The sequence below is a fragment of the Tachysurus fulvidraco genome, chromosome 3 (genome assembly GCF_022655615.1).
Source record: "Tachysurus fulvidraco isolate hzauxx_2018 chromosome 3, HZAU_PFXX_2.0, whole genome shotgun sequence".
NCBI lineage: Eukaryota > Metazoa > Chordata > Actinopteri > Siluriformes > Bagridae > Tachysurus > Tachysurus fulvidraco.
Genome location: NC_062520.1, coordinates 10,176,142 through 10,195,320, shown reverse-complemented (window position 1 = coordinate 10,195,320; position 19,179 = coordinate 10,176,142). Strand labels below are relative to the sequence as shown.

Here is a 19,179-nt window from a genome sequence, read left to right as displayed (position 1 = left end):
GATCTGATTTAGGTACATGAACTACTTATTTTGGAATGTCTTGAGCTTATCTCGTATTGAGAAAATGTATCTCACACATTGTCTCACTGTGTCTCTTACCTGCCACATTATACTTACTCCCTAGCCTATAGTTAAGCATGGGTCAAGGGCTGAAGGACAGTCTTCACTCATGATTACTGATGTACACTTCAGCTCCACAATCCCATTTCTGGTATGAAACATAACAGTGTAGTGACAAATTGACATTGCACATATACATCGTACATTTCTGGGAATAAACTGAGTACATCATTTAACCAAAAGGGATATGCAAAGAGTAACTACAGTATATATTTCCACACTATACTGTATATATTCCTACTGCTACAGAGCTAAACACCACTCAACCTGTGATCTTGCATGAAGTTAACATGAATTGGCATTAGATATAATCAACGGAAATGATTTCAAGGTTTCTAGATAATTTATGTATCTGTGCATTGTTAGGCATCCATAATTTTATTTGTTTTGTGCTACAGTATAAGAACTAACAATGCCTAACGATGCACAGGTATATAAATTACATAGAAATCACTTCATTTCTGTTTTTCAATTGACTAATTTTCAATAACTTTACTAATCCAAGTCTCAAATTGCTCTTATTCTAGACCATAGTGTGTACATACACAATTTGAGACTTTGATTAGTAGAGCTATTGAAAAATAGTAAAAATATAACACAGGCACTATTATTATACACTATTATACACACACACACACACACACCATATGCACTCTTTCTAGTATTAAGTTAAAAAACTAATGAATAAAACAAAAGATTGTTAATTTCTCTCCCAACACCATTTGAAAATGGTCACGACCCCCAATTTAGAAACCCCTGGTGTATCTTGTACTCGTGAAAAATATACAGTATAATGGTTTAAATAAAAGTTTTAAAAAAGTATATGAAATAATATAAATTTTTAGTTTACAAATAGTTCTATTTTTATTAATTTACATGATTTGCAGGTTTCACACAAAGCTATATGAATTATTTCAGACATTGTTTGCTTATACAATTCATTTAAAAATTATAATTGTAATATTGTCGCTAAAATATTTATTCCTGAAAAGGGGGCTCGAGCCCCCAAGACGTCATCGTCGTAAGCCACGCCCTCCCTCGTACCGCGCCTGTGATATGGAAACAGACAGGCGCGTCCTCAGCTGCTGCAGGAGTGAACGGGTTAACAGGGGGGAGGAGGAGGAGGCTGGAGGAAGAGGAGGCGTGATCGAGGAGGAGCAAGCGGTGAGTCTCACACTGACCGCAGTACTGATAGAAGCACAGCGCGGCTGGTGTCCGGCTTTTTGCCAAACTGGTATCATTTGCGCTGTGTGAAACCGCCATCACCAGGAGGGTAGGTTTAGATTTTGCGCACGCGTCTCAGAAGACAAATACAGGCGCGCGCTCTTCACTTCCTTGCCTTGAACTCTGCTGATGCATTTTGGATATTTTTCCGATTGCCTCCTGATCTCCTGGATGACATGATGCTGAATTAAATAGGGGACACGGAGGAGAAAATGCGAGGCAGCGGAGGACGCGGTGCGCGCGGTGCAGGTGGATGGCCGACCTGATGCTGCAAAGAGAGAGAGAGAGATCGAGAGAGATAGAGATAGAGAGACCGACAAGTGCACACACACACACACACACACACACACACACACACACACACACACACACACACACACACACACACAAACAGATAGAGACCGATAAGGAGAGAGAGAGAGAGAGAGAGAGAGAGAGAGAGAGAGAGAGAGAGAGAGAGAGAGAGTGAGTGAGTGAGTGAGAGTGAGTCCTGTCATGCTATACTAGCCGGGTGTGAGAGTAGTGCTGAGATCACCATGCTGCCCGGGGTCGGTGTGTTTGGCACGAGCCTGACAGCGCGGGTGATCATCCCTCTGCTGAAGAGTGAAGGCTTCTCAGTGGAAGCGCTGTGGGGCCGCACGCAGGAGGAGGCCGAGGAGCTGGCCAAGGAGATGGACGTGCCCTTCTATACCAGCCGCATCGACGACGTGCTTCTGCACCAGGATGTGGATCTGGTGTGCATCAATCTTCCGCCGCCGCTCACACGCCAGATCGCCGTCAAAACGCTTGGTGAGAGACGCATCCTTTACCGTCCAGTGCATGTGCATGATCCCACTGCCTCAGCTTCCTACCTTACTCTACTAATAATATTAATAATCATCATCTAATAGGAGGCAAATCATCAAAATAATTATTTATGCTTACAATCGTGGACAGGACGAGGAATGAAATATAGTATTCCCTCCAGAATCAGGTTTATACTTAGAATAACATAGTAACAGATTACAGGATGAATAGCACAGAGACAGATTCATTCATTCATTCATTCATTCATTCATTCATTCATTCATTCATTCATTCATTCATTCATCATCTCAAGTCATTTCTTTATGCACCAGACACTAATATACACACAGACTGACATGGTTCCATGCATATATAGTCATTCACACACTCATTCACACTGAGGGTCAATTTATTATAGCTTATCCACCTACTGCTATGTTTTTATTTGATAATTTATATTTTAGTTAATTTATTTATTGTTATATTTTTTGCCTACTGTATGTAAGGTATAACTAGAGAACATGGGGGTATAAAGCAGATATGGAAAGAACATGCCAAACTCCTTACGGACAGTAACATAGGGCCAGGATTGAACCATGAGGCAGCACATGTACAGTACCCTCACAGAGATGTAATGTTAGGAAGGACATAGTTGTTCCAAAACCATGACACTACACTTAACATAAAACAGTTCTGACACAAGGCATTCAAGACTATTCAGTCTTTTGTTCAGGCATGGGTACTTGGAAAAGAGCAAAGGTTTTTATATTTTCTCTACATCCAAGGTTAGGAAGGATTATTATAAACCAATCTGAAAGCTCATCTCAGGTGAATACATGGTTCTGCTTTTACCGGTTGTCAGGATTTAGCACATATGGACTGCTTGGAGTCTAGGTGTGGCAACCAAATATACTGTCTAAGCAGTAGAGTCATGCAAAACCTGTCTTGGCCATATGATGGAAAACATGATTCACATGTCTGGGTCACACAGTTTTGCAGCATGTACAAGGTAACATCCAAGATGCATAGGATTTGCATGATGGTCAATATCATTTTGGTCAGATGGAAGATTCTGTGTCATGACATACAGTTGAAGATTCTATGTTATGACATACAGCTTCTCAGAGCTGTCACTTTTTCAGACATGCTTGTCTCAGTGCCTCGATTAGTGGGTATGATTGCACACATCCTGTGTGGTGAAACTCGCCTTCATTTTCCGGTTTAAGTGTCATGTTTATATGCTAGTGTTTTTGTGAGTCAGGTGTTTAACTCTGTAAACTACTAAATAATTACTCAGTTATACATGTTAAAGCTTTTTACTCAGTTACTACTCAGCATTCAATTCACAATTCAATACTCAGCATTCAATTCACTGTGCTCTAGTGTCCCTAATCTGGTATCTTGCGATATATATTTTTTTCTTAACAAGAAAAAGGAGGCCAACACTGAAACGAATAAAAAAAGTGTGTAACATGAGTAAGGAATGTTACAGCTCAACACAGTGATGGGTCCTGAGAATATCAGGGGTTAAATTCTACTTGTATATTACATTGAAAGACCTCACTTCTATTTTTGAATTGATATCCAATATGATTCAAGCTTTTTTTTTCCTCTTTTTTTTGCTATACACCTTCTTGTTTTGGCTTCTTGATTCTGGTGTTCCTCCAGAATGGTGGGTAAACACAGACAGGCATACACAGGTGTCCAGTAATGATTCAAAATAACCACTAGATTCTGAGAATGATTCATCATTGGGGTTGAGATCATACTCAGGACCAAAAATAGCCCGTAACCCTCCGACGAGTCAGAGTATAGCAGAATGATCATGACCTTGCTTATGGACTGTGCTCTAGTGTCCCTAATCTGGTATCTTGCGATATATATTTTTTTCTTAACAAGAAAAAGGAGGCCAAACGGTTATAACACCTTGTACACACCTACACAAACTCTATGGATTCATTAACAAAAATATAGTATTTAAAATGTCACACAGTGCATGTTCATTACTGTAAACATTATATATTTTGACATTCAATCTGATCCATGCCACAGTGAGCAGGTTACATGTTGTGTTACAAGAAGGTGTACACATTGTGTGTAAGTGATATTGAGTTTGCTATTTTAGGAAAACCATTAATGACAGAGGTGTGGTGTAGTCCTACGCAAAGGTGTTGACTGAGCCACTGTTACCACCCCTTACTGAAGTGATAATTTTTTATTAAGCACTTCATTGAGTGTTTCATTCCTTTAATATCAGATAAGTTTGTCAATAACACTTTGTTATTTATTATTTTACATCTTTATAGATGTTTATAGCTTCATTTAATGCTGTGGAACATACAAAAGAAGGTTTAGTTCCTGTGAGCACTTACTATATGGCAGTAATAACCTCACCAAGCTCTCTTGTTTCTCGTAGTTATTATATTCTCTATCGCACAGTCACTGGAAATTGAGTTAAACTGTATTAACCTCTTACATACATTGAACAGAACAAACAAGACCTCTAACTCTGTGAAGAATGAACATATGAGAGTGAATTCAACTAGCAAGTCATTTTGTTTTTCTTAACGTCCTATTAAATTTTCACTTCCTGTTGAAGGCAAGGAAGAAAGGTTGCTGAAATTAGCTTTGCTTTTTCAACTTTCAGTATCAGTTCATTCATTTCAGTATCATTTTCGTCAGAGACATTAAGAAGACTGCACAGGTTACTGGTTTTACAGGAATGATCTCTTTTCTGCTTCATTTTAGAGCAGAGCCTGGAGGCAGTGAAATTATTGTGCAAATGTATAGCTTTAAGTCAAATTGTGTAGTTTCAGAATCAGTTGGCTGTAATTCTTTCATGCATTTTTGTCAGAATATTTGGAACAACATATTCAGTCTTAGATTTGAAAAGTAAATCCACTGGACAGCTCAGTGTTTACTTTGCTGTGTGTATTTATCTAATCCCCTGCTCATGAAGACCTTGAAGTGAGGTCGGAAGTGAGGTGTACAGGCTTAGGTGATTATTCTGTGGTGTTACAGAGCCATATCTGTTTATAAGCTACTATGTTTATTATTTTGTGTTAGACTCAGAGACAGGCAAAGTCCTTTCTTTTGTGTAAGGAATGTTTTTTATCTGTGTAGGTAATCAAAGTTTGCTCTAGTCAGGTTGTGTAATATTGTGTTGATAAACGTGGCAGTTGCAGGTCAGGGACTAAAGCGCTAAGTAAACATCCACTGTCTGTGCTAAAGAGGTGGAGCATTCTTTTAAGAATACAACAAATAAAGACTGAATTTAGCTTATGTCTCTGGGTAATGTGGTAAATCCACTTAGACTTCCATTTAAAATCTAACATATTAGGCTATTACTTGTAACATATTTGTTTCTTGAAGTTTTGAATGTGTTAAAACAAGGCTATCATCGCAATTTTTGTTCTAAATCCCATACAGATTTATAGTGGGACTATCCTGGACTAGAAACATCAGGGGCTACATTATACTCTGACATCATTATGGTATACAGTAGCTCCAACACTTCAACAGGCAAAATGTCTAGATTATCTAACAGGCTGACTCAGAATGCAAATCAATTTCCCCTTTCCAGGGTGTGGGACAGTCATTATCTCCACTCAGTTGGTCTGTTTACATTCTGTGGTACATTGATAACCTAATCAGTTATTCCAAAAGAGGAATGTGAACTTGGAAGGTTGGTATTAACAGCTAAGCATTCTGATGCAGATGATGGACACTGGAGGAAAACATGAACCAAAGTGCTAAGGAAAGGTGGCATTTGAGGAAATTTGTTATAGAAATTAAGGAAGCAGTCATGACACGATGTAAAAGATTTACACATTGCAACTCTAAATCCAAGCCTACAATAACAATAGCTTAAAACAAATCAAATTAACACAATTATCCCTTTAACATAAAATGTTTTTATGATCAGTTATTTGGTGTCCGAAACATTGCACTGGAGTTGTGAGGCTTATGTTGCTAACTAAGAGGAAGCTGGTAGCTGACAAATTAGTGACAGCATTGTGCATATATAAATCATAACACAATGACATTAGACACTTGATATGCTTTTGTATCCAACGAACCTGTTTAAAAAATTACATTCTTCTCTAAAAAAAAAGGAAGATGCTTTAGAGCAGATAGCTTTAAAACAGAAGAAGCAGCCATCTTGAACTGTATAAAATATAGTTCCAATATAATTCAAATATTTTACTTATGTGTAGATTTAGGCTAAACTAGTATCTAAATCTTTACATACTGTATGTTAGCTGGATTAGCCTTGCAGGTCAATGCAATCTTCACAAAAGCCTTTATCTTTATGGTAGACTTTTAATACTTTTCTTTATGCTTTATCTTTATTGTGTGGACACACAATTAAACTGACATTACATCTATAGAATCTTTTTTTTTTCTAGAGACTTTACCTTTTTTTTCCTTTTGACTTGTCCTAGAAAATGATCAGTACAAAGAATGTAAAAGAGTGTGATTAACAGGACAAACAAGAAACACAGGCTGACTTTTGAGAGCAAAACTGCAACTTATCCACAAACCCACAGCTTCAGTTTCTCTATTACCCTTCCTAAAATCCATCTTTGTTAATTTTCTGGCATTACACTTTGTGAAGCACTCAACATACCATACAAATTTAGTCTACATATCCAACACCTTTAAGAAACTCTCAGCAAAGGAGTGCAAGAGTGAATAACACTCTAATGCTCTCACTTGTGTAAGAATTCCTTGGGCCTCTGTCTTAAGTCATCTGCTTGGCTATTTACATGATAATGGAAGCACAAAAGGTAATCTAAGAAAGCGAGAGCTTTACTTCTAAACTTTTGTTCACAAAATGAATCTCCCACCATCTCTAAGCACTGACAAGTGAGCATTCCTACGTTAGGGAATTGGAGCTCACATGCTGGTGGGTGTTAAGGTTGAAAAGAGTTCTCACTAGATAGATCAGCATCCTCATTCAAAAGGACATTTTCATGTATATTTTATTCAGCCTTTGAAAAACTTTACTAGCTTCATTTGCCGTTTGACCTAGCATCACGGAGGAGCAGAAATGCGTATTTGCATTTTGTTTTAGCTTTGCTTTATGAATGCAGAGAACTGTGTAATCATGCAAAGCTGCTTTACGATAAAAGGAGGAGTGTGCCCTGGCTTTATTTTCTGTGAGTAGATCCTGCTTTTGGAGCAGTGAATGCAGAGGGTATTTACTTCTTTCCCATGACCACTTGCTTAAGTAAAGTTGGCTTAGCTTGTCTCAAAGTCTTTATGCTCTGCCTGACTTCACCTTCATTTAAATGACATAAACATGTTCCTGTCTGAATGTAGTTACATTCATAGGGCATATCATAATAAAAATGGGAGTCTTCTGATGTGAATTCAGACAAGTTTGATCTCATATCCAGGATATAACATGCATTATTTTATGTATTAGCACTCGCTGCAGAATTTCAATCTGATAATCATTAGTTATCTATTTTATTATAGCTATAAAAATAGTTGTTTCCCGACCAACCTCTTTTTTTTTTACTCTTGCATCACTGAATTGGTGTCATGACACAGGAAGTTCACTGTGGTGAGCACAAATTATGCACGGTGTGCTGCCTTTTTAAAGAATATTAGACTCATTATTTTTCTCAACATACATTATGAGAAAGTACATTCACCCATTTTCGGTTTCTGTTTATAGAAGTTTACTGTGCTAACAAAGTCAGCATTTTTGCATTATACAGTTTTCAGTTTTTGACTCATCCTGTTCATATACATTAGCGTTTAGAGGTTGTTTCAAAAACCTTGCTGTAATCCAATCAATTATTTTAATTAAATGAAACAAATATTGTTTTGTAGTTGGGGAAAATTGAATCAAGTTTTAAACAAATTTTCTAGGTTACAGTTGTAAAAGAGTAAAGACAAACAGTACTTAATGCGCTGTAGGATGTTCACTATGTCATCAATTAGTACATAATTATAATAATGTTAATTTTTGATGGCATTTAGCTATTTGTGCTTTTCTATTGGCTTCATGTTGTTTGTTTAACAATTGTTTTATTTTATTACATGCTACTTATTCCAAAACAGCAGTATTTTTGCAAATAAGCATTCCAAAATGGCAATAGTCTCAAATAAGACTGTAATTAGTGGAAACAGAAAACTAAAAACGAGAAGCAAACAGTCATCCAAAGGTTGTGATACAGTACGACCTCCCACAATGCTATCTGACTAACGCTCACACAGCTGGTGGAAGGAAGATAAAAGACACTGCAGGCTGACCAAGGCAAACAGTGGATTGCATATACTGACAACGCATTAAAAAAAATCAAACATATGGGGCTCTGCACCATTAATGATAGGGTGAGATAATGAAGGTCACATTTGAGGCTTTTGTAGCACCACTGTCACTAATTGGTCGTGAGGACAGCAGACACTGATAACATGCTAGCGTTGATGATTTAGTTGTATATATTGTGGCGAAAATGTTATTCAGTCAAAACACAAAACCTGTTTCTTTCACCAATACTTTTTGTAAAAATTTTAATTAGCGAATTAATGAATGTGACTTTTTTTTTAACCATTGAGTTACAGCTAATATTAGAATTAGAATCATGTTGTATTATGTAGCTTATTAAAGGTTTAGCACAAGCATGTGATGCTGTTTGAATTGTTAAGAAATGAATATATTCTACAGTAGTTTGGACATAAATTGTCTTATTCTATTGTGTAAGGAATAAGCCATGATGCAGTCCAACACACAAAGCTAAATTTCTTCATAACAGTCTGAGTTCCTGTTGTTAGTAATTGTAGCAGCTATAGACAGTTACACACACTTGGTTTTTATTGAAGACCTTCCCACTGCAGAAAATTTATAGTAGCAGCTTTAATTCTGACTGTTGTCTGAAAGCACTGACATTGGTGACTACTTCTAAAAACTCATATTCACCATCAGAAATGGTCCCTGTGCATGTCATTAGCATAGAAGGATTTTAGAATATATAAATATATTAGAATTAGCTCATATACAGATTCATTCTGTTGTCAAGTGTCCAACATCCCTGTGTATAAAATGCTAGTTTAATAACTCCAACAGAAGATACCTTAGTTGGGGAGCAGATGTTAAATGTAGTTAAAAATTAAGAAATAAAAAAATTAGTTCCACCTTAATTCGTTGCTGAGCTCAATAACTCTACTTTGCTTTTTTTCAACTTGTGTGTATTGTGTTAGCACATAAAGCAAGACGCAGAAGTGGGTGGATGACATGATATTTATTTGGGTCTCTACAATAATCATAATCTTAGGACATAGCATGCATCAAAGCATAATCATAATTCTAAAAAACAAGAACTCTAAAAAATAAAATGTAGAAACAATCCACTTAGACAAATTTAGTGACATAAAGCACAACAAGATTTGCAAAGGACCTCGGACACAACAGGGTATAAAAAGACGAACTGATCAGGAACACACAAAACAGACAATAGGATAGGAATACAATAATTGGACAGGATTGTGACACACACCAAAATCCCAGTGCATGCCGTATTTTGTATACATTGTAACTGAAATTCATGTTTTTTCCCATTATTCACTTGTTTACTCCTTTTCTCTCGGCTTGTTTAAGATTCAGGTGTCTCCTAGTGCCAACTCTGAAAAGAGGTAGTTTATTTGAAGCTGCCATGAGTAAGCAGGAGCAGCTGACAAGCAGACAGGATGACAGGATGACAGGATGACAGGTACACAGGCAGGAAGAGCGATAGTCCTCAGCTGGTAGTGACCTTGCATATATAAAAGCTGTCAGTGAAGATGTCTTTCTTCATTACATCGGTTTTCCCTTTCACCATGCACATGTACTGACAATACTGTTGATTAGAATTTGCTCTAGCTTCACTATGGTTAACAACAGCACAGTCTAAAGAAATCCATTTTGGCTTTTTCAATTAAAACACATTTTGCATGCAGACGAAAGCATATAGTGAATTTATTTAGAGTGGGTGCTATAACAATAGGGTGGATCGGCTGCTGTGAATTCTCTGTTTATTTATATTTCAGTGCTGATGAGCTATAATTACATTATAATTTCACCCGTTTATTGCAGTGCAGTAAAATATAAACAGCTTCTTTTGGGTGTGCATTGTTAAATAAGAGTAAAATACAGTAATTCTGCTTAATCTTAAATATTACCACAAGTACAGTTATGGTTTACTGTTACGTGAATTGAGATTACAAACTTGTGGTTATGTCAAGATGCCAAACAAAAGAAACAAACAGAAGGTTCATAAGTTTTTCTCATATCGCTGAGGACCACGTCCTTCTAACCGCTGCATGATCATAACAGTTGAAATGAGATTAGGTTTGGAATGAACATGTCTCACATGTTCGGAACACGTGTTAGACTAGATCTGTCCTCATTGCTAGCATTGGAGGACAGCTGTGTTTAGGAACACTGTATCTACTGTATATCATGTTAAGATGTGTTGCTATGGCTAACGATGATCAATCTGTAGACCTTGGATCTTGTTTCATAGTTTTGTTACATTACATGTATTGTCCAGTAAAAAAAGGGATTAATGGAAAGTTTTGAAGTAGAGTACGTATTATATCATTTGACACATTTTAGCAGTATGTATTGATATATAACAACACATCACACTTGTTTTTGAAGACTAGTAAATTCTGCTTTTTGTGTTGCCTTAAGGGACTAACCCTGTTCATGTATTTAGCTATAAAGCACGTGGCACGGATGGACACAGCAATGATACATGTACCTCTATGCAATGTGCTTTTGTAAAACACAGAATGGAGAAAAATAAAGAGCCCACAGGGACACCACATTGCTGTTATGTAAGCCTGGGGCAGGGCAATATGATGATACGATATTGATAATCTTTTAAGCCAGATGTCTAGCTTTCTCAAGAGAGTCTTGTACATTTGATCACTGAAAGGAACCAAGAGGCTATATGACTGGCGTTCTTCTCACTCACAACTTCATATCGATGATGGTAACTTTTTTCAGCTTTAGCTTTGACAAGTATATTTTCTTCCAGTAAAAACCAGTGTATGGATTCTGAAGCTTGTGATCAGCTAAGAGGGTTGGACACTGGTAGTTTATTCCGAAAATAATTTTGATGAAAAATTGGTAATATAAAAGCTGTCATATGGACTGGGAACCATACCGCGTTACTGAACCTGGGACTACCTGTAGGAGATGGTGTGAGTTCGGTTGCACTGGAATGTGAACTCGTACACTGGTCCGCACTTGTTCTGGTAGTAATGTAACCTTACTCATGCGTTTTACCCGATTACGACATCATTCTTTTTCCACAACACATGTCAATTCAAGTCAAGTCAAGTCAAGAAGCTTTTATTGTCATTTCAACCATATATAGCTGTTGCAGTACATAGTGAAATGAGACAACATTTCTCAAGAACCGTGATGATGAAATGATGATCTTCACATACATACTACAATCACAATATTTCACCAACAAATTACAAGACAGTGCAGAACAAAAGACAGTGCAGATGAAAAGTTACAAGACACTACAAAAAATACAATACACAAAAAACACTAAACAGAACAGCACCAACCACTGTAAATACTGTATGTTCAGACAATATTGCGTTATTCAGTTATCTTTGCTATATGAATATATGAATATGTGATATATATGACATATATGAATATGTATGCGAATTTGGACATTTTTTCAGGTACAATTATCAGGTAGGTCAATTTGTAAGTATACTTTAACCCATTTGTTACACTGCACAATGAGTCATCCCACATTTACACTCTACCGTCTGTATCCATGAGTGAAAATGGACCACTCAGGACCACTGCTGACCAGATATTATCCAGGTAGTGGACCATTCCCAACAGTGGCACTGACATGATAATGGCCTTTTACTGCATGTTGTTGGGGATGTTAGCGAGCTAGTGAATCCCACTAAGTGATGCTAATGGCCATCACACCGCCTGAGGGCTTCTTATTAAAACTAATGGAGTTTGATGAGTCCAGGCATTTCATGGAGGTCAAATGCAAATGGCTCCTTTTTGAATTCTGTGTCATTCAGATGTCTCATGGAGAAGCAGAAGTTTCCGTCCTCCTCAGCAGCTCTACATTACATATTCGAGTCTTTAAGCTGTTGACATGGAAATGGCACACTTACTTCCAGTGATTGCTTTGTTTGTTTGGAAAGAAGTAAACTGTTTAACATGCCTCGAATGTTTTTTTCTTTCACAGTTCCTTGGCCCAGATTTGCCAGAGCACTCTTTTGAGGCTTCTCACACTACACTAAGTGAGAGTACTGCTTGACATTTAAAGCTCTTGCTCGCATGGCAGTAAACAACTGTTGTGTTCTGTCACATTCCCTGAACAGAAACTACTTCTTGTGTCAAATGTAGTATATGGTATTTTTTCATGCTATTTATCTCACATTATGTCATAAACATCTATCATTGCCACTGCAGACAGAAGTCTTTAGGATCAGTAAAAATAACGTTGCTGGAGCCTTAGCGATGCACCCATCCATCACGATTGATAGAGACTGCATTGAGATGCTAATGCAGATGGCTAATGGCTTTCGCTCTTGGCTGCTAGAGTCAGCAACCAGTAAAGGGTGTTATTCAGCAGAAAGGTGTCCGGTGTTTGGATATGTTCACAGGCGGTCTGAGAGCTGATATGCTGACATGATTATTTCAGGTTGTTGACTGTTTGTCTCAATGTTACCTTTCCTCACATTCTCCTAGACTATTATGTTCCTTATATGTGCACAGTACACCTCTTGTTCTTGTATTACATATAACCCTTGTCCTGTATAATGTGTTTAAGTGTTTTTAATTTAACACTTAATGCCAGTTTGGTCTCTGACAGAGCCACTATGTTATATTCTGTGTTATCACTCTGTTATGTTCACCGGGGCACGGTGGCTCATTTTTATTAGGGGTGCCAATATTTCTAGAGGACACTCATAAATCTCATATCTTGTCAGTTGTCAACCTTAAAATGAGATCATACTGTAACTTTTAATTGTTTTAAATGATTTTTAACAATGGAAGATATAATTGTGAAAGCATAGTGTAGGAGCAGCAACCTGTAGCTGAAAGAATCCCAAACACTAAACCAACTCGAACCTCTTAAGCATTCTGCTTCAGATTTCGGTTAAAAGTATCAAATTTTACAGATTTCAGTTAAAATTCTCCTCAGAACTTTGCAGGGCCTCTTTATTGACTGTAATTGTTCGTCACACACTTGCAAACTGCAGTCATAATATGTGGCTCTCAGAGCAGCTTTTTCTAAATAAATAAATAGATTTGATAGTCAAAACATGACATGCTATGAAGTTTGTAGTGGACAAATCATTTGTTCATAAATTTATTCATAAAAGTGTGAATATATAAGCAGCACTACAATATAAAGACTGAGAAATGCCTTATTGATTTATGTGTCTGTGATTGGATGGTCACATGAGAGACACAGTAAGAGATCAATAGTACAGTATGGACTGGGCATGTCGCCTGGGGGACGAGTAATTTAATCTCAGAGCTGCCCTTCTGCTTAGAGTCTGCATGCTCTCTCTCTCTCTCTCTCTCTCTCTCTCTCTCTCTCTCTCTCTCTCTCTCTCTCTCTCTCTCTCTCTCTCTCTCTCTCTCTCATACACACACACACACACACACACACACACACACACTTTCAAGTGGACTTGGGGTTGGGTTTTGGGTTGTACTCTGTGGCCTTATGTTTTCTTAAGCAAGTGAAATGTATGTTTATGTGCTATTTTTGCTCTAAGGCTCTAGTACACATCTGGCTTATTGTGCGAGATTGCCTTGTTGTATCTGATGTCAAATAATGTGCAATGCGCGAGTGTATAATGGTTTTAGGTTATACTCTAAATCTTCATGTATATGCCACACTTGTATCTAACCTTTATAATGAGGACCTTTAGGGCAGAGGCAGGAATCTCTGGGGACCCCCACAGTTCAATTCCAGCTGCCTTGATGCTATTATAAATTGATTATTTCTGCATCTTAATGGATCTCGTGACCTCTATAGCCGAGTGTTGTTTTTTTTATTGTTTATGACCATTTGCTGCTTTTAAATTTGTAATATTTCCCATTAAATGGCTGATATGATGAAGTGATAATGAAATTGCAATAAATTATGACATTATATTTATTATATCATTATAATAAAAAATATTTTGTTGGCAGTTCATTAACAAAACCTCAACGACAAATACATTCGGCATACATGTCTCATTATTATTATTATTATTATTATTATTATTATTATTATTATTATTATTATTATTATTATTATATTTCACTCATGGCTAAGCTTAACATTCCGGTTCTGTTGGTGGTGCGGATGCAAATGCAGGTCATTTTATTAGGAACAGTTTAAAATAGACAATTGAAAACAGTATACAAAAAAATTGAAAACAGTATACAGGCTAGGCAAAATGTACGTCAGGTAAACAGGATTTAAAAACTGGAATTTAAAAACTGGAAACAAAAAGGCAGGCTTGGTACAGTAACAGCACAGACTTACAGAACGATTACTTCAGAAAGAAACCAGGTTTTTATAAACAGTAACAATAACAACTTAATAATTAAAACAGGTGAACAGGTGGCTGTGCTTGTAGGCCACGGTATATTATGGGAAAAACACGTCTGTGATGTTAGCGGAAATGTAAACATTTGTTGAAAATGAAATATAAACGTAATATGCATGAGCTTATGTAAAATTCTGGTAATGAAATTATATGTAATAATGGGAAAGAAGTTTTATGGATGCTTTCATGATTAACCATGATTACATGTTGATAGAGAGTAGGGGGTGTCAATCTTTAATAAAATAAATAAATAAATAGAATTGTGGTATAAGATGACTAAAACTCTTTAACAGAGACATCCTGTTATAAGAAGATAATTAGATTTGGTGGTAACAGTAACACCGCTTGATGTCAGGCAGCATCCAGTTATTCTGTCATTGATTATTTCCCTTTAACATCATTTCCCTTTACCTTATATTCCTTACATAACCAGTGTATTGCCTAGGACTAATGTTTTCATTCTCGAGTTCGTGTTCAATTTTGTTTATCCATATTTTTTGCACATTCATTGCTGTGTTGATTGTTTAATAGAGCTGTTAATGGGTAGAATGGCCCTGGCGTATTGAGTATTGTGTCTGCTGTCTCTTGAAGTGTAATGGCTCATGTGAATACACGGCTTCATTGGAATATTGGGAAGCCATGCAGCAGAGTAAGCCTTGTGTGTGATTAATGTGGCAGAGCACAGAGCTCTCATCAACAGCGCTCAGCTGGCGCATGCCTGGCTCTTTGTCATAGAGTCGCAGCTGCATCCTATGAACTCTGTGTTACACACACACATATATACGCACAGACCCCTTTCCTGTAATGACCTCCATACACACAGAGCGGGGGTGTGGTAGAGGCTAGAGGAATATTTTATGAGCACGTGTCCTATTGTGTGTAAAGTGTTAGCAGGACCTGTTTTACTTGCTTCTGCTTCAACGCAGGTTGAGGTAATAAGATAAGGTGTGTATGTTCTTGTGTGTGAGTGTGTGTGTGTGTTTCTGTGGCTGTGCTTGTAAAGGGGTGGAACTAGTAAAGTGTCCACAAGCAGACACACATGTGCGTCTCCTCTCATTGGTCTGTTCTTGTGTGTGTGTTTGTGTATGTAAAGGGGTGGAACTGTAATGTGTCCACAGGCAGACACAAATGTGCATCTCCTTTTATTGGTCTATTCTTGTGTGTGTGTGTGTGTGTGTGTGTGTGTGTGTGTGTGTGTGTGTGTGTGTGTGTGTGTGTGTGTGTGTGTGTGTGTGTGTGTGTGTGTGTGTTTGTAAAGGGGTGGAACTGTAATGTGCATCGTCACTCATTGGTTTATTCTTGTGTGTGTGTGTTCATCTGTGCCTCCGTGTCATTGTTTCCTGGGTAACACAATTCTGCTGTTACTCTGAAGCTCTTGAAGTCAATGACATGCAGAGTGTACTGAAGGCTTTATGTCATTCTGAGTGTCAATGTCATAGTAGAGGTTATAAAATATGAGATTCCATATTTTTGTCTTTGTTTTTCAATTAATGCTTAATGCCTCAGGTTTTTGATCAGATTTTTATTAATTTAACTAATAAATATTACTATGAATTAATAAACATGTGGATAGCAATAACTAATAGCAAAAGGATTGTAGATGTGAGAGTTTAAGGGGTTAATTAAATATAATCATCGGTGGTATTAGATGTAAAGCTCTGGTGCACAAAGCCAACTTTAAAGTGCTTTAACTGTCTGTTTCGTTGTATATGAGTCTTACATCACTGTATCATGGTCTCCAAAATGTATAATTATTACAAAACAATAATACAATTATTCTCCTTTTTGTATTTTATACAAACTTTTCCATAAAAACTGTCACCATCAGTGTTTATCACGTTGACATTATGAGACGAAACAGAGAGTGGCTGTGAAGAAAATTGTTTAATGTTGCCCAAATATTATTATTTTTTGAATTGTTTCTTCATTTAGTTTAATCAGCAATGCCATGTTCATCTATGTGTTTGTGTATGATAGAGTTGCAGATATGCTACGCATGGCATCTCATGAATAGTAGTGGATTAAAGGTTTTTTTTTTTTTTTTTTTTTTGGCACAGTAGCACCCTCCCTACAGAGAAGCCGAGGTTGGTGTAGTACGATTTAGGGCGGGTCCGGATGGAGTAATAAACCTGCCTGGGTGAAGAAAATGAACTGTTAGATGTTAATAGACAGAAAATACATTTTAATGTGTATTTTGAAAAAGTCAATGATGAGGATAACTCCTGATCATGCTCTGATCAGTCCTGAAACCAGGACAAAGATTGAAAATTGAAAAGATTGAAAAGCGTACACAAGAAGACATATCAGCTTATCGAATAAAATAATAAAGTAATCCTAAGTACAGTAAAATGCTTTGTCCTCCAGCTGGTTGAATAAATGGCTGCCCACTGCTCCGGGTGTGTGTTCACGGTGTGTGTGTGTGCACGTGTGCATGCACTTTGGATGGGTCAAATGCAGGGAACGAATTCTGAGTATGGGTCACCATACTTAGCCGTATGTCACGTCACTTTTACTTTCATTAGTTGGGATGAAAGATAGTGATTTCTATACTGAGTAAAAATAATTATATGAGCACCTGTAGCCTTGTACTAAAGAGTATAGCACAAACACTGAGATAATGGATTTTGACCCACATTATATTTTTACCTCCTCCTTTCTCTTTCACCTTTAATCTGATTTAATCCTCTGCCATTTTCTGTTTATTTTATTTTTATGTTATCTGATTTCTGCATTGGGGGCACGGTGGCTTAGTGGTTAGCACGTAAACCTCACACCTCCAGGGTTGGGGGTTCGATTACCACCTCCGCCGTGTGTGTGTGGAGTTTGTATGTTCTCCCCGTGACCCGAGGTAGTTCGGATAAGCGGTAGAAAATGAATGAATGAATGAACGATTTCTGCATGTAGAACAGCTTGATGTCACTGCTACTAGCTGTCTGTGTGTGCGTGTGTATGTTTCGGTGAGTCTGTATGTGTGTGTTTTCGGGGTTTTTGTGTGTCTGTGTGCGTTTGTGTTTGTATGAGTCTGTGTGCACATGTCTCTGTCTGTGTTTGTGTGTCTGAGTATGTTTCTCTGAGTGTGTGAGTTGTTGTTAGGCAGGATGAATGTGTAATTACCTCCTTTGTGTCCTTTCCCTCCAGAAACCCACTCAATTATCCTCCATGCCAGCAAGCTGCACCAAGCACATGCTTTTCCCAGTTCTCAATAGAGCAATTACTAGGCTGACTTGCAAAGCACATCTCTTAACTGGAATTACCGTTCATAATGGATTCCTGTTCAAAATGGCCAGATAAGGAGAGGCGATTACGTCTCTGTTATCAGTGACTCAGATATAATTTCAGTTTGGAAACTGTTCACTGTACAAATAATTACTAAACTCCAATAGGAAAGCTGTAGTGTTTGTCAACCCAATCTGTAGCGTATGTCTAATTACCACGGTCAATCATTTTAACACGTTTCGCTGTAATGATAATTAAAGGAAAGTGTTTCTTTGGGATTTGTTTGTAATGTTGTTGCAGTGGTCAATAAATGTTTACAAGAAACACAGTGCTTTCATAAAGGATAAAAAATCTTTAAAAATTTTCAGAAGGAATCACTTGTGATTATATGTTTCTTATGTAGTTGGCGTAGTTCCACAATATATATGAATGTCCTTCACCTATGAAAACCATGAAACAAATGGAATGGTCCATCATACCACTGTTGCTTTAAATGTCATTTATATCATGTTTTAAACGTTTGTTGACAAAATTCAGCAACTGCCCTTAGACAGCTAATGTAAGTTCAGTTCAGTAAAGGAAAAAGTATGCATCAAAACATTGGGGTCAGAGCTCAGTGTCAGCCATGATACAGCGACCCTGAAGCAGAGAGTGTTAAGGGCCTTGCTTAAGGGCCCAACAGTGGCGCTTGGCAGTGCTGGGGCTTGAACCTCTGATGAACAACCCAGAGCCTTAACAGCTTGAGCCACCACTTCCTATGATGTCAGAATGATCTTTTTGAATGAGGATCCAAACAAGATGACAAATTCATAGTCAGGAGAGTAGATGCAAAGGCAAGTAACACACAGGAAATAGAAAAACCTCAAAATGCTATGGATTTGTGGTGACTTCTCTATTGGTAGTCAATTTGGATGTGGAATTGATAGTTACTGAGATTGATTGTATAGATAAATGTGATATAATATGCACTACTGGTAACACTTTGCATTAGATACAACAATGTTTGGGTGTTCGTGATTTAGACGGGAAATTACATTGCCGACATGAGCCATGATGCCATTAATCGACATTGAACAACATTAATTAGTTTTAGTCTAATTTGATTTCTATAGCACTTCTAACAATGGGCATTGTACAAAAGCAGTTCTAGAGAAATATATAAATACTGGATAGAAATGATACATTTATAAATGTATCTCTAATGACCAAACCAAAGAAAGAATATCT

At 37.3% G+C, this 19,179-nt stretch overlaps 1 protein-coding gene across 3 annotated transcripts in view; it reads left to right on the top strand.

The window, feature by feature from the left end:
• Positions 1–1,260: 1,260 nt before the first annotated feature.
• gfod1 (glucose-fructose oxidoreductase domain containing 1) overlaps positions 1,261–19,179 on the top strand; it is a 28,316-nt gene continuing 10,397 nt past the window's right edge. For 2 of the 3 annotated variants that reach the window (XM_027149366.2, XM_027149365.2), the window contains exon 1: positions 1,293–2,133. In XM_027149366.2, coding sequence (XP_027005167.1) covers positions 1,881–2,133 — 253 coding nt within the window. In that variant the 5' untranslated portion in view covers positions 1,293–1,880. The other variant, XM_047811258.1, reaches the window with a different exon arrangement.